Source organism: Cajanus cajan, chromosome 8, assembly GCF_000230855.2.
Source record: "Cajanus cajan strain Asha chromosome 8, NIPB_CcT2T_4, whole genome shotgun sequence".
Classification (NCBI taxonomy): Eukaryota; Viridiplantae; Streptophyta; class Magnoliopsida; order Fabales; family Fabaceae; genus Cajanus; species Cajanus cajan.
This window is the reverse complement of record NC_138524.1, coordinates 10,052,481-10,068,250: the sequence shown is the minus strand read 5'-3', so window position 1 is coordinate 10,068,250 and position 15,770 is coordinate 10,052,481. Positions and strand designations below refer to the sequence as shown.

Sequence of the window (15,770 nt, the reverse complement as noted above, 5' to 3'; positions counted from 1 at the left end):
TGCATTAAAAACTTTAAATTCAATGATTGAATCGTTAAAATTTGATGTAAAATATGAATTATTCATCTGAATAAGTCTAGATAGACCGTAAACGAATTCATCCTCTATATATATATTGTTGTATCATTTATATTCACAATAATTCACGACATCGAAAAGTTTAAAGCGCAGCCATTGATTGATGTGATGAGAAAAATGGGAAGTGATAAAAAAGAATAAGGGGCGAATGATAATGAAAATATTTCTGAGATATGGGTATCAAATTTGTCTATGTAATATCAGAACCCATTACCCATATTGCTGCATCTTAACTCTTAAGGCTAATATAATAATATACATAGCATGCTTTTACCTTTTAAGTTAAGATTTATAATTAGCAGCAATATTACAGTTTTGATGGTTGTCACAGTCTAACGAAAATCAGACGTATCTATCTCTATCTCTCTCTTTTTTTTTTCTTTTTTTTTTTTACTTAATTTGACCTAAATTCAATATAGAAGGGATTATTTGATTTAATTTCCCAAAATTTAACTAAAATTATACTTATTTTTATCAATATTTTTTTATAATTGATTTATTTCCAGTTTTTATGAACAATAAAATATTAAAATGAGACAAATTTGAAGCACTGAGGTTTTGTACGTAAAACAAGTTGCATGGAGCCCAAAATATCCATATCCCAAGTCTGACATGAGGACATGCATTCTTATTCCTCATTGTACTTACATTTCCTTTTTTAAAATATTTTTACAGATGATATATTAACATAGATAGAACGATAGAATCAACTTTTTAGTGCAGTAAGAAACTTTTAAATGAGAAGCAAGACAAGACATATGCGAATCAACCACAATAGACTAGTGGTCAATCCTAATATAAGAGAGAAAGAAAATAAAAAAATAAAAAAAGCATTTATATATTAAGATGATTATTGGTTAGTGATTTTGTTTGATTTGGTTGAAATGCAAAGCAGGAAATGACCACGGAATGCTATTCCTCACGGGGAAAAGAAAAAAAGAAAAAAAGTGGGGAAAAAAACAAAAGAAGAAAGTTTCAAAGATTCTTCATTGCCATGAGAATCTTAACTCAAACTAATGCCCATAAAAAATTAAATGATATTCTCAAGCAAAGAATTTGGTCGGAAAGCCACCAAAAATGGATTCCCATTCCCCACCTTTACTTAATCTAATAAGATGCTATTCATCATCTCCTTAATGGCATTGCTATCATTTTCACGAATGTGTTGCTATGTTTGGATCTTGTTCATGTTTTAATTAGATACAACCTCCCTTCAACTTTTATCTCATACATATCATTCTTAATTCCTCTTCAAGTACATGTTTGACATTAGCATTGCTTTCATAATTCAATGGTGTTTGGCTGTCCCTTCATTAATTTGGATAACTCCATTACCTTTTCCACTTTATTTTCTAGCTCGATTCATGAGTATGATACATTAGTTTATAGATTATATATGTTGGAGTGATATTTTTTAATTTTATTATTTGTGTAAAGTATTTATTAATGTTTTTGATAATTTATTATATTGAACTTAGGAGGATGTAATTTTCAATTTTCCTTTTGATGTATAAGATTCAAGGTCGACTTGTTGAAATAGTTTAGAACCAATTGATCTAGTGGAATCAAATATATGTTGGATTGATTGGATAATTAATTTAAGGAACAAATATTGAAAATGATATAGCGCATTGAGAAATGAGAAGAATATAATTCCATATTAAAAAAATGAATTATACTCCCAGCAAGTGGCACGGGAGCAGTTCAACGCAAAACTTTTATTTATTTATTTATTTATTTATTTACATGAGGAAATCATAAGAAAGAGAAGAAAAAAAATAAAAAAATTGCAGAACCACAGGTTGCCACTGCCCTTTCAATATTAAAAAAATAAAATAAAATTCATAACTAATAAGTATTCATAACATAAATAATTTTTAAATCTTAAATCCTAAACTCAAGTATCAAATTATTTGGATTTTTTATTTAAAAATTGAAATGATAATATGATAAAAAGAAGTGATCCTTTTTTAATTATTAATTTGTTATTAGACAAAAAATCAAGTGGGCATTTATTAGACAATTTAATATAGTATTATGTACAGACTAAATTGAATAAATAATTAAATATAATGGAATGAATTTATCTTTTTCTCTTTGTTTTTTTTTTTTTGTTTTAAAAAACTAAAACGTCTTGTTTATTAATTTTGTGATTTTTTTATTTATGTATGCTTATAATTAAGGAGTAATTATGTTTTTTTCCTAACATATTTATTAAGGTAATATTTGACAGGTGAATAAAATAGAATGAAATATATATCATTTTTAAAACCTTATATTAAATTTCGTTCTCTTTAAAATATAAAATAAAACTTAAATATTATGTTTTGTTTGTCATGCAAGGATAATATAATTGATTAAGTTTTTTATTTTCATTTTTATTAGTTAAGACTTGAGATTTTATTTTATATCATTTCATGCAAATTTATATTATGATACAAGGTTGATAATTCAAATTTTTACTGAAAATTTCGAAGAAATTGGTGATTGATTTTAGTCTTATTGAGATCATACTTTGTCTCAATTTAAATTTTTATGTACCAAAAAAATGTCTTGTCTTGTTCTAATGTCTATAAATGTTATTAAAATGTTGACATTCATTAATTAAGTAATTTTTTACTTTTAAAAATTATAATTTTTTTACATATCTCACTTTTTTTTCCCAAACAAATTATCTATAAAATATATTTCTATATCAAATGTTTCTTTCAACAATCTTCCATTTTTTTTAATTATATTTGATTCTTCTAAATACTATGAGGATTTAATTTAGTTTTTTATCTTAATAAAAAATTATGTCCAAGTCAAATTTAAAGATAAAAGTATTTTTTCATTTTTAGACGATTAAATAAAACTATACTCATAAGTGTATTATTCTAAATTAGAATAAGTTGATAAAAGTTCATTCTTTATTCCCATGTCTTAAAAGAGGACAATATGAAGATTAAAAAAGGAGAGAGAATTACACAAGTGGTGGAGCATTTAATTTAATTTGATGGAAAACAAATAACCTTATTAAGGCCTAACATGCCATCAATTTTTTTTAAAGAGAGAGGTGTCTTCAAGAACACAGGGTTCAAGAGGTGCATAGTTGTCATTAGCTTGTACTTTCCTGTGTTAAGTCTCGCAATGAACACATCCTCATGTTCAGTTGGTCAACATTGAGTTTAGAATCTTAAGGATGATATCGAATCATCATGCTACGTATGTACATGTTGTTTAAAAAGAAGAAATGAAAAAAGAAACTATATTTAACTGAGTTAATGAAAAAATCATAACAGTGATAGGAATTGAAAAGTAAATGAAAATTACATTTGAATAGAAAACAAATCGAAAAACTAGGGAACCGTTTAGTAAGAAGGGGGAAAAAAAAAAAAAAAAAGCTCATTTAAAAGAATTAAAAATAAGGGCCAGGATTGGACTAAATTAAAAATACGAATTTTGAAATAAAAATAACTTAATCAAACCTCACTTTTTCATATTATATTTATAAATTTAATAATTATTAAGCCTAATTTTATTTAGATTATTCTTTTTTTGGAAAATAACCATAGTTTTCCCTAACCTTAATTTCATGACACTTTCTTTTCAAATACTCCAATATTATAAGTTTAAAGTAAATTTTGGTCTTTATAATTGTTACTAATTTAAGTTTTTTATATACATGTCTTTTATTTTTTAGATTATAAATAATATTTAAGTACTAATTTCTACAAGAAATTTTAAAATTACAACGATTAAAGTTCGTGGGTAATCCAAAAAATCCGTAAGTAACACTTCATTTTTAACAAATTACATACAGACAATAATCTGTCGATAAATTGCTCGTTTGAAACATTTATCAATGAATTTTTTCCGCAGGTAATACCCACAGACAAAATTCGTGGGTATTGATGATAATATTTTTAAAAATTTATTTTAAAATTATATTAAATAACACATTTATTTAGTACAACATTCTTCATATATGATCTTTTAATAACTCCACTCCACGATATTTCACACAACACCCGTATTTAGTAAAACAAGTGCGTATCTGTATATCTAGGTAGTTATTGGGAAAAATTCAAGTCCCACATCGACTAGAGATTAGGCAATTGAATAGTATATAAGTGGAAAACAACCCTCACCTTACAAGCCAGTTTTATAGGGTTGAGTTAGACTTAATCCACTATTCTAACATGATTTCAGAGCCATTTAAATCTACTTTAAAAATGGGCCACCCACCATTGATGCATGTCTCATAGGCATGAGGGAGTATATTGGAAAAAACCCAAGTTCCACATCGACTAGAGATTAGACAATTGAATAGTATATAAATGGAAAGCAACCCTCATCTTACAAGCCGATTTTGTAGGATTGAGTTAGGCTTAATCCACTATTCTAACAGTTCACGCATGTCCTTATAATTTTCTATATAAAATTAAAGTTTTGGTTCATGAGGAATCAGTTTCTTAAGTTATTCAGATCAGTCATTCACGAAATTAAAATTTAAACTATTTATATTTTTATAAATTGTAGGAACCAAAATTTTAAGAAATCGAAAGTTCAAATTGGTACTCTACTTTAAATTCATCATATAAACTCAACTATTTTGATCTTCTCTACTATAAAACTCCATTTGAAAAGGCCAAATACTTTTCTTTTGTGCTCATCTAATCTTTATCAAACTTCTTGTTTGTGCATTGAAGGGAATAATTTTGTAAAAGATCTTGAAGCACATGTTCTACTTATGCTAAAGGTCCAAAAAGTTTTGGTAAGCAGCCTTTTAAAATGATAGTAACAGAGAATTGAAAGTGTAAAAAATAATCTTGCGGGGCATCGAGAAAATTCTGAACTGGTTGGATTAGAATTTCAATGTTGCAGACTTCAATTAGGAGAACATCAGTTCGATATACGAAGATGTCTTGTTATCATATCCATGATAATAAGACCACTGTTCACAAGTTTTGCTTGCTTTATAATATTTTTAATTGTTTTCTTTTCTTGGATTTTTTTTTTCTGTCCATGGAGTATCCATCGTCGATAGTGATGACTAATCTCCGTCAATAACAATGATTAATCTCCTCGCTACGTTGGAGACATCTCAAAAAATAGGATAGATGGCCCCGAGATTTAACGCGACTACATACACAAGGCAGGATTCAAACTCCTGACCTTGCTTAAGCGTGGATCAACCCCTACGGCTGAACCATACGCTTGGAATTTTAGATCTTAAATATCTACGTCTACATTTCTTACTAAATCAAATACTAATAAATTATTGGTGTAAGAATTAAATTTAGTCTCCTTTAAGTAATTTCTCAAACTTGAGTTTGTAGATAAAAGAAATGTAATAATTTAAAATGAGATATAACTAAAAGTAATTAATCATGTTTCTTATTTAAAATTAATTATCAATAAAATCAATAAATATTTCATATCAATAATATAATTTTAAAAAAAGCTTATTTCGTTAACAATCAAATATTATAAAACATACTACCTATTAACATGAATAAACTAAAATGGATAAATAATATTCTCTATATATAATAATTGTTGTGTTGTATTTCTATAGCTTTAGTTAAAAATTAATATAGCTAAATTCTTAAACATAAAAATTATCAATTTCTAAAAATTAGTCAAATAACCTATTTTACGAACTAACAATTAAATTTTGGGTGAATCAAAATAACAACCCTCTCTTTAATATGTTGTATAAGAAAATTTATCATTTAAACTAAAATTAGTAACTCTAAAACTTATGTCAATGATTTTAATAATAATAAAAGTAATAATAATAATAATAACAATAATAATAATAATAATAAAAATGATAATAATAATAATAATAATAATGATAATGATAATAATAATAATTATTATTATAATATCAATTATATTTATAATTTTAAATAAATATTTTATTTTATGCTATTTATTTTAATCTAAAACGTTTGTTATATGACAAATTTTTATTCTCACATAACAAATCATTCTCATTAAAATTTGTTTTTAAGATAAATATGTGATTTTAAATAAGCATTTTATTTCGTTTATATAATTTCTCATCAAAATGGGAAAATATAAGTGATAATTTTTGTTGAAAGTTGATTTTATTAGTTAAAATTCGGCAATTAAGATTAAAACAAATATGCACTTGTTTTGACAAGGATTACGAAAATTGAAAAAGAATTTTGGATAGGGTACCCCTAAGGCCTAATCCTATTTTAATATTGCAAAACTATAAACAATGATTAAGTGATTAACAAAGCCGGTTTCAATCTGAGAAAGCTACTATTAGTTTCTACAACGAAACCGAACCGTTGAGAAACATGGCTGACACAAACCTCAGCGACGGTTCCATTAAAAACATTCGATGCCATCACTGCGCAGGACCCCTTTCAAAGGACATGGTTTTTTCCGATTCCCAACTTCAACACTTTCCCTCGATTCATTTATTTTTTATTTTCAATTTCTTACATTTGTTCTTTCTGATTTTGTGCAGGAAACCAGTAACTGGACTGTTCCCCCCCTTGTCAGGGACAGTTTTTCTATGGTCAGTTCTTCCCACCCCACTTCCTTTTTATTCTCAAAATTCAAACTTTTTTCGTATTTTGATATTTACTGTAAAGTGTTGGATCTAATATTGTGATGGGCAGTGGAATTTGTTTTTTATCTTTTGTAAGGGTTTTTGAGCTCTTGATCGTTAATCGAGGGATATTAATTTTATGCAGATCGGTTCTGCCGTTGGTGGCACTACAAGTGCATTTTATGGATTCAACCATGGTTTGTGTTTTCTTTTTTTTTTAATTTGGTTTATGCATTTATATTTGAATATATTTTAGCTCAACGTGGTAGCTTGTTATTCTGCTCTACAGGGTAATTGATGTCTGGAAAATGTAAAAATAGGCATGTATGAAGCTCACAACTTTTTTGTGATCATTTTTTTAATGCTCCACTCTCATGAGTCAACTAATATTAGTCAGTACGATGTTAATTTAGCTCTCTTTTTATTTTATGTTAAAAGCATAAAATACTGTCATTAAAACAAATTATATGTTGCAATTCGTTCAAACTTAAGTTGGGGGATCTAGGGCATTTAGTAATAAGATGAACGAGACTCTCTAAGTTTTATTGATTTGGTCATTGTAATTGCGGAGATAGTTCATGTTCTAAACTGAAGGAATGAAGTTTTAATGCTTAGTATTAACAACCAAGACTATTTATTCAACGGGTTTCTTTTTTTTTTTTCTTTTCTTTTTTTCATTTACAATGCAGTTATGCCAGTTGTTCGGAGATGCATAAAAGGACCGATGTGGTTACATTTCCTCGTTGGTGTAAGTTTCTTGCACCTTTTGAACCATTTCTTTTTATTCAGTTTTTTTTTTGCTTCTGCTGTTCTCCTGCTTGATTATTTTGTTTACTGCTGACATTTATATTTAAATTCTTACATCAAGTGTCATAAACCTCTTATAGTTTTCAATTGTAACATTTAACCATTTGTGATCTAGGAGATTTACTTCTTTAAATTAAATCTCATGGAGAATTTTTTTTTACTAAGAGTCTGAACTTCTTTCTTTTCTTTTCTCCAAATGAATGGTCAAAAATTGATGCAATCTTTCTTTGTTGGCAAATTAAGCGTAAAAATGAGTTTGCAACCCCGGAAGAAAACCATTTGTCCCAAATAATTCTTATCAGATAGTGAAATTATTTTTGCTTGTCTACTAGCTATGACATCCTTTGACTGTTAGAGGGAAACTACTGCAGTACTACCATTCCTATGATGTTAAGAGAACAGCCCCCATGACCTAGAGACCTTTGCTTCTTCCATTTATGAATAAAGTTAGTCACTTCTTCAACCCATGCATTGAAGTAACCTGACTTATATCTCGTTCTATAATCTGTTAGAGAATCATGATGCTATGATAGAACTTTAATACAAGTACTTCTTGTGCGTATCAGTTTGTTCCTTCATGATTACTCTGCAGATGCTTCCATGATTATTATAGTCTTAGATACTTTGATTTCCACTTGGCAAAAGGGGACATATCTTACTATATAAATGCTTCCATGATTGAGGCAGGGGATTGGCCTTTGTTACATTCCTGAAGCAGTTTTTCTATCAGCTACATATTACCACTTGCTTTGAAATTTTTTCCTTGAGGAAATTTTAGTTGCATCTTCTTAAACACTAAAATGCTGTTTACATCATCTTTAACCACCATATTTGTTTCATCTTGGATCAGTCCTGTTTTGATGTATAAATCATTGGTTGATCTCCCAGTAAAATATTCTTTGTTTCCACTATTGGTTTAATTGTGTAATACATGGAAGTTCCAGTCATATATTTTTTGGTCTAGTTTGGACTTTAGCATGTGTATGTAGTCTCTTCTATGCTTTTCTTTTTCTAATTTTTTTATATGACCTTGTTCATGTTGGCTTGTGTGGGACATACTTTGCATATTGGGTTATCTGAAATTAAGTTCATAGGTATTCAAACATTATAGAACTTTTTCTCATATTATGCCAGAAGAAACACTCCTAGTGCAGAACTTTCTGCCTTATTACTTAAATGAAAACTTGTTAATTGTTTACATCATACTGACCGAAATTTCTCTGGTTTCAGACACCACCTGTGATAGTATTTTCTTCAGCCTGTGCAGGAGTGGCAGGTGAATTTCTAACTGTATTATTACTTATTTTGCTTAGCCTATATACTACTATATGTCTAATTTATAGGGTTTTTAGTTTAAGCTTGAGCTATGCTAACTGACTAACTTCGTAGTGTAGTGTAACAAGTTCCACAAACTCACATTTCTAAAATTTCTCACGTTTACAAGATTGTTTCATGTTCAAAAGTGAAAACTTCATGGTCTAAAATTTCTGACGTTTTCTGTGCTAGATAAGTGGTAACATTTCCATTGTTTCTATCCTTGTGATGTATAATTACTGTGTATCTGAGTTGATAACAATGTGATTGTAATAACTGCAGGTGGGGCTGTTCCAGCTCTTGCACAACTTGTTTCCTCATCTTACAATGCAGCACTATCAACTCCTCCTTCTGAGGATGATAAGATTCAGAAGTCAAGAACTTCCTCCGCTCTCTAAAATTTACTCATACTTAATATAATGTTTTACTTGCACTATAATCCTGCATTCATACTATATATTTGCTGAGAGTTTTGTTTTTCTCATGTAAATGATGCTTTTCAGCTTTAGTCATCCACTTTGTAAATTCAGCTCCCTCAACTGGTTCTATAGTGATTACCTCAACTTTGATTTTATCGTTTCGTTTATTATGTTATGATTTGTTAATCAATGGGATTTGTTTTTCTAGTTAGGTTCCCTGCGCCATCTCATGAATTTTACATTTGTTATTTTTATTGGTTTAATAGAAGTTACTACTAAAATCTAGACAGTACTTAGATATATTAGTATTTTTTCGTTAAATGATTTTTTTATATTACACTTAAATATATTAGTTACGTAAATGTTTTTCAATTAAAATAACATTTCATCTAATGCATTTTTAATTAGAAGCATGTATGAAGTGGTCTTCAAATTGGGTTTTTAGAGCACTCCTTAGAATAAACAAACTTCCTCAAGCTTCTGGAATACAACACTAAGACTACTTCCTAATAGTTAATTCTAAATATAGGTCTAACTAATTCACTCAGTTCTTATTGTTCTCTTCATTTTATGTTTTAGTTCTTTTCGTACTCTATTTTAAGTTTTAGTTCTTACATGGTTTTTTGTAGGATGTATCACCATCTGCTTTTTGGCAGCGCTTTATACTATGAATATTTTTTTATTTATTAATGGGGATCAAAACTTTTATGCATTTTGTCAGAAACAAAACATAATTTTCTTGTATAGGGACTAAAACTTAAAATGAAGACACTAATAAGAACCAAATGAATAATGTAACTAACTTTATTTTGATAACTAAAGCATCATACTTAATTTTAGTATGTACATTACAAATTACTTTTAGTGGTTTTAACCATTTACAGTTTGATAAGTTGTACAGTTCATAAGCCTATTAGTTTGTTAGTCACGGACGTGTTAATCGATAAAAACTATGGCCTTTATAGTGATAAACTAATTATTTCATAAGCCTATAGACTCATTAATGATATATACAATTAGGAATTAGGGTGTTCACGACTTGATTTTTGTTTCAAAAGTCTTTCAAACGAAATAATAAAATTAAGTTTTATTTAATTTGAATGAATTATAAAATGTGATTCAAACTAAATTAATTGTTTGCAATATGATTTGGTTTAATTTTTATGATTTTTAAAATTAACTAAAATATATAATATGTCATTTATTTAAGATTGGATGTAAAAAATAATAGTAGTACTAAAATTATACAAACCAATTCTTATCTTTTATTATTTTAGTAAAAAAAAATTATTAATACAATTTTAATTATCATATTAAATATTTTTTCATGTATATAGTTTGTCACTTAAAAAAATTACTTTTGGGTGTTAAAAATAATTCATAATTTTTCATTCAAAAATTCAATTTAGTAACTTACAATTTTATAAAATACCTCTAAATTATTGTAACATATCTCTTGAAAAGAAAAAAGTAAAAATTCTTTTAGTAGCTTACAATTTTATGAAATATCATTTATATTATATGTTAATTTTGTATACACGTACTATGCATTTGAAGAAAAAAAACATTTGCAAATAATTGTTGTTTGGTTTGATTTGAAGTAATTTTACATTTTAATTCGAAAATCAAACCGTTAATTTACAATTTACAATTTTCTATCGATTCTCGGTCTTTTAGATTGACTTGTAATTTTTTGTTTGAATTAGTTTGATTTTGAATACCTAGACACAACACTCTATTGAAAGCTTTAATATGAAACATACATTTAATGGAAAATTAAGGACTCTCGATCATTAACGAAAAAGAAAATCAACCGTTAATATCAATGTCAATTCCTGGTTGACAAAGTTCAGTACAATAGTAACACCCGAAAAGAAAGTTACTCACAAGAACCCGGGGACTTGGGACCTGTTTGTGTTGTATTAGAAATCAATTCTTCACATTTTACACACATTTTAATGTAAAATTGGTAGTTGGAATTAATTTTGACACACTTTAGTTATACTTGATGATTTAAAATCAATTCCTCTTTCAAGATGTGCAGTGATGCAGTTGAGAAAAGTAAAATAAAGGATACATTGTCTGCACAAATGTGCTTGTAAGATACCCTTCCAACATACTGTGTAAACTTCACTTTCTGAAGGGTAGTCCATCAATTCTTTGTGCTTTGAGATACCCTTGAATCATACCTTACATTACAACCAATACTGCTTTGTGCTTTGAGATAGATGACTCACTCTCTTTTAACATCATCATAAATATGGCGAACGAATAGAAATGAAACTCGGAAACTAATGGCACCAAATATTAGGAAGAAAGCGTAGCATAGGCATGCATTATAGCCAATAAAGAAGGATAGCTGCAAGAATCCACTCATATTTGATCTCACGTAGAAGTAGATACAATATCCAAACATGAAAATGGCTGTTGAGCCACCACACAGCACTGATCTGCACCCACCAGAAAAACACATTAGTGTGACAATTGACAAAGCCTCATACTAAAGGGTGCCTAATGTTTATAGATTTTTTTTCCTCCCAAATTTCTAATGAAAACATCATAAAATGAGAATATTATAATTTGTTTTACTCTTTGTTAACATAAATTTAATACCGTGAAATTATGAACCAAACCATTTGAGTTTTTTTCAATGAAAGAAAATAGGTGTTATTAAAAGAGTTAAGAAAGTACAAAAGGGGTGAGAAGTACCCTTAAGACTTCAAAGGAAAAACAAAATAAAAACACCAGTAAAGAAGGAAAATGGAATGCAACAAGCCAGCCAACCTCATTCCTTGTCTTTTAAAGTCATTGAAACAATTAAGTATTTGAATTGATCATAACATAACCATATCCTGATGGTCTTTTCCCCAGTAGAGATAGCTGTCTAAGTCTAATATGACCATTGACCACTTCATCTAATCATTTCAACTCCTGTACAAGCTTTGATATTGAAAAAAAAAATGCTATATATAATATGTCTCTATCTTTCATTTTGTAAGATGGATAATAGTTGTGATATCAGAGTGAATCTTAAACAATGAGGATCAATTAAATGCATTATTTATATTTTCCGAGAGGTACTACAAATTAATTACGTCCATACTCAATCATCACCACATTAATTTCACTTAGGATGTCATTGTCATGGATATCAAGGATCAAATATTACTCCAGCCACACAAACAAAAGAGGAAGGAGGGTAGGGGAGAAAAAAAAAAGCATTAGATACGTGCAGGCTGCAAGCATTGATGTCAGATAAGTAACACAACATACCTCCACCACCACTCATGGTCTTCAACGGATAGTTGAATGTATGTCAAACCAATACTAACAAGTGCAATGATCACAATGACTGGTATGAATGTGGCAAACAAAATGCTAGGAAGAGTGTATATTTTGTAGCCCCACATACTAGCATACACCTGGTGTAGTTGCAGTACAATTGCACTGAATGGCACAAGTCCCCCAAGAAACATTAGAAACGGCGTTCTCCTGTACCAAGCAAGCAGTTGAGTATCTCTCGAATGTCTCTTTGTACCAGAGGGGATTTGAAATTTAGATCTAAAACGATATCCAATCACACCACCAAATGCAAGCAATGGGATGGCAAGAAATGTGAATAAAACAAGAACGACAACAATGGAGCCAAATGGGAATCCAGTTGTAGCCCTGTAAGATATTGCAACAATGTTGAGGATAGAAGCTGCAACAAACACTGGTCCAGTGTAAAGAATCCCTGCTAGACTAACAGTCTTTTCCTGGAAGCATAGCCAAATCACATAATTGTTATAGCCTTATAGGTAGTTATAAATAACACTAAAAGTGAAACATTATTTTTTTCTTTCTAGTGAAATTACATATAGAATTACCCATCCATTCTCGGCAAACTGGCCATAGAAGGATGCTGCAGTGTACCCAGCAAAAACAGATGAGAGAGCATATAGCAAGACAAGCCAATTTAACAGTCCTCCTCTGTTGTAGGGATAGAGGGTGCCAATAAGTGCTAGAAACAGCAAGACACAAAGCCTAAAGGAAAAGGGAACATTATTTTATATCAAAAGAGGAATAAAGTTAAAAGTCAACTGATTTTAATTATTATCTTTTCTAACATTACACAAACAAACAGTAATAATGATCAATGACATGGCTGTATGACAAGCTAGATATCTAAGTCACACTAACTGCTATTTCAGGAAGCCAAGAACTAATTTTGACATGCATTCTATTGTGTATATGGGGAGAGATGTAGAGTGAAATAAAACAGATACAGCCTTTGGCAAGACAATTACGGCTCAAGGTAGAAAAACGAATTTTGATTGAATCATGATGCACAACTATTAATAAGAAACCAAGTGAGTTGCTAATATGCATTTAGTTAGTACATAGGTTGCAAGAATAAGGATAGAAAACTAGCTATGAAAGATTGCAAAACCTAGCCTCAGCTTAGTTTAAAGATTTTTATACAGAGAATCAAAAGGAAGTGAGATCCACATCATATACCTAACCATACATCAGACCAAATCAGGAAAAGCAGAAAGCAAGTGGAAGGAAAATGTTTTTGGCCTTTGCTATCACTTGATAGTCTAGGTTCAGATTGCCAAAGGATTTGATTAAAAACCTAGGTTGGTTGATGCATAGATGAAACTATACATCACACGCCTTCATATATGATAGTCATGATATTGCCATATAAAGACTAGAGGCTGAAATCTGAATACATGGCTTTTGGGGAGAGGATTGGGAATATGTATTTTGACCACAAAAGCAGCTTACAAGATTAGCAATTGGGTACCAGTTCCCACAACAGCAAAAAGTAAGGCCGAGTTTGAAGGAGGTCTGAATACATCGCCATGGAGGGACTTCCAACCAACCTCCTTATCTTCCTCATTTGCATTAGAATACCTAAACGTAAACGAAAAACCATTAGGCTAACAAATGATGACATCCTGATTATACTCTGCTCTTATAGAATTAAGAATAAGGAAGAAAGTTACTTTTTCAAATCACTTCCCAGATGCCGCATATAAAGCAGGGCAAGCAAACCAATCAAAAGAAGAATGATGGCAATTGAGTTAACAAATGAAAACCAATGAATTTGCTGATGAACCGGCATCAACGAAGCTCTAGAGTATCTATCCATCCTGTTCTCAAAACGTACTTTAGTGGCATTCCAGATAACAGAATAGGTGAACTTAACATCAACACCAACATCACTAGTAATGTCTACAGCACGATTCGGATCGCCAAATGCATTTACTTGTATGATTTGATTCCCATTGTAAAGAATATCAAATTGAACATGAGTAAAAAGGTAATAGTTCGGTCCTCCTCCACCAGGAGTCCATCCATCCTCTTCAAGTTTCCCAATGAACCCCCAGAATGGAAGATCATCCAGGTAAAACTGGAAGTAAAAATCGCGGCTTATAGCTTGCCTCAAGATTGCAACTTGGTCAATTGTAAGCTTCTTAGGGCACAATGTCTCATCAATCTTCTCCTCCCTGAACTTGAACTCATACTTTGCATTGCTCAAACGGTCACCATTAAGAACCTCCCCAAGGGACTCTTTCTTTCTGACAATTGGGTCTGTGAAAAACACAACCTTTTTACAAAATTACAATCCAAGTGGTTCCAAATTCCAATGCAATGATATTCATTTGATCCCATTTTTCAACACCATGAGATTAAACCTTAAACCTAAGACCAAGGGCAACTAACCTGGGGTGCAGAATGGCAAATCATAGAACTCGTATGTCTCACTGCCACAGGCAAATTGTGTAAACAAAAATTCAATTAACATAAACATGGGGAAAAACAATGAGGAAAGGGATAGAACCTGGGGTTGTTGAAGGGTCCTACTTTGTTGACAAAGAATGGGACAACATCTCCAACATCGTAGAGGTGATCGGAGGATGAAGCTGAAGAAGATTGTAGAGTGGCACAGAGAAGAAGAAGAAGAAAAAAAAGGAAAATGAGGTGGCGGGGTTTAGCCATAGATGCAGGTGGTGAAGCTGAAGACTGAAGCCAGATTCAGCGCTTTTCAAACTCACCGAGTCAAATGCTTACAGACACAACACAACACATGACACAAGTTGTGAAAACAAACAGGTACTACATAAGATCAAACAAAATTAATCAAAATAAATGAAAATGGTTCTGCTCACTATAATTTAATTCCCATATACTGTCGAAAAGAATATATATTCAATAGTACTTTTAACAAGTATATAACCTTAAATATATTTTCGGTGCTTCAAATATTAATTAAAAAAAATTAAATTGAAAAATTAATATTCAATTTTATAATTAAAAAACTTATTTTAGGCTAAATATATGTAATATAGAAATAAATTTGAGTTTTTATAATAAAAATAAATTTATCTGATCCGTTCAGCCTTGCAACAAAAGAGATATTCTTCGTTGGTTTTTTTTTTTCCGCTTTCAAAACATTGTTATTGTTTGATTAATTTTCAATACAAACATTTTACCTGTTTAAATTAAAATAATAATTTTATGATATAAATGGCTTAAAATTTAATATTTTTACCGGTTGAGAAAAATGTTGAAATATTTTTTTAGAT

General features: G+C 29.8%; 2 protein-coding genes across 2 annotated transcripts; one reads left to right on the top strand and one right to left on the bottom strand.

The window, feature by feature from the left end:
- Positions 1-6,316: 6,316 nt before the first annotated feature.
- Positions 6,317-9,403, top strand: LOC109798833 (uncharacterized). The gene is made up of 6 exons (XM_020359233.3): positions 6,317-6,476; positions 6,569-6,619; positions 6,798-6,849; positions 7,342-7,400; positions 8,690-8,735; positions 9,056-9,403. The coding sequence occupies exons 1-6, from the start codon at positions 6,396-6,398 to the stop codon at positions 9,169-9,171; spliced, it is 405 nt and encodes a 134-aa protein (XP_020214822.1). The 5' UTR covers positions 6,317-6,395; the 3' UTR covers positions 9,172-9,403.
- A 1,582-nt stretch (positions 9,404-10,985) lies between these two features.
- LOC109799116 (transmembrane 9 superfamily member 5) lies at positions 10,986-15,321 on the bottom strand. Its single transcript, XM_020359629.3, has 7 exons — positions 15,026-15,321; positions 14,908-14,948; positions 14,187-14,775; positions 13,966-14,094; positions 13,062-13,218; positions 12,466-12,950; positions 10,986-11,642 (listed from the first exon to the last, which is right to left on the bottom strand). The coding sequence occupies exons 1-7, from the start codon at positions 15,181-15,183 to the stop codon at positions 11,426-11,428; spliced, it is 1,776 nt and encodes a 591-aa protein (XP_020215218.2). The 5' UTR covers positions 15,184-15,321; the 3' UTR covers positions 10,986-11,425.
- Positions 15,322-15,770: the final 449 nt, after the last annotated feature.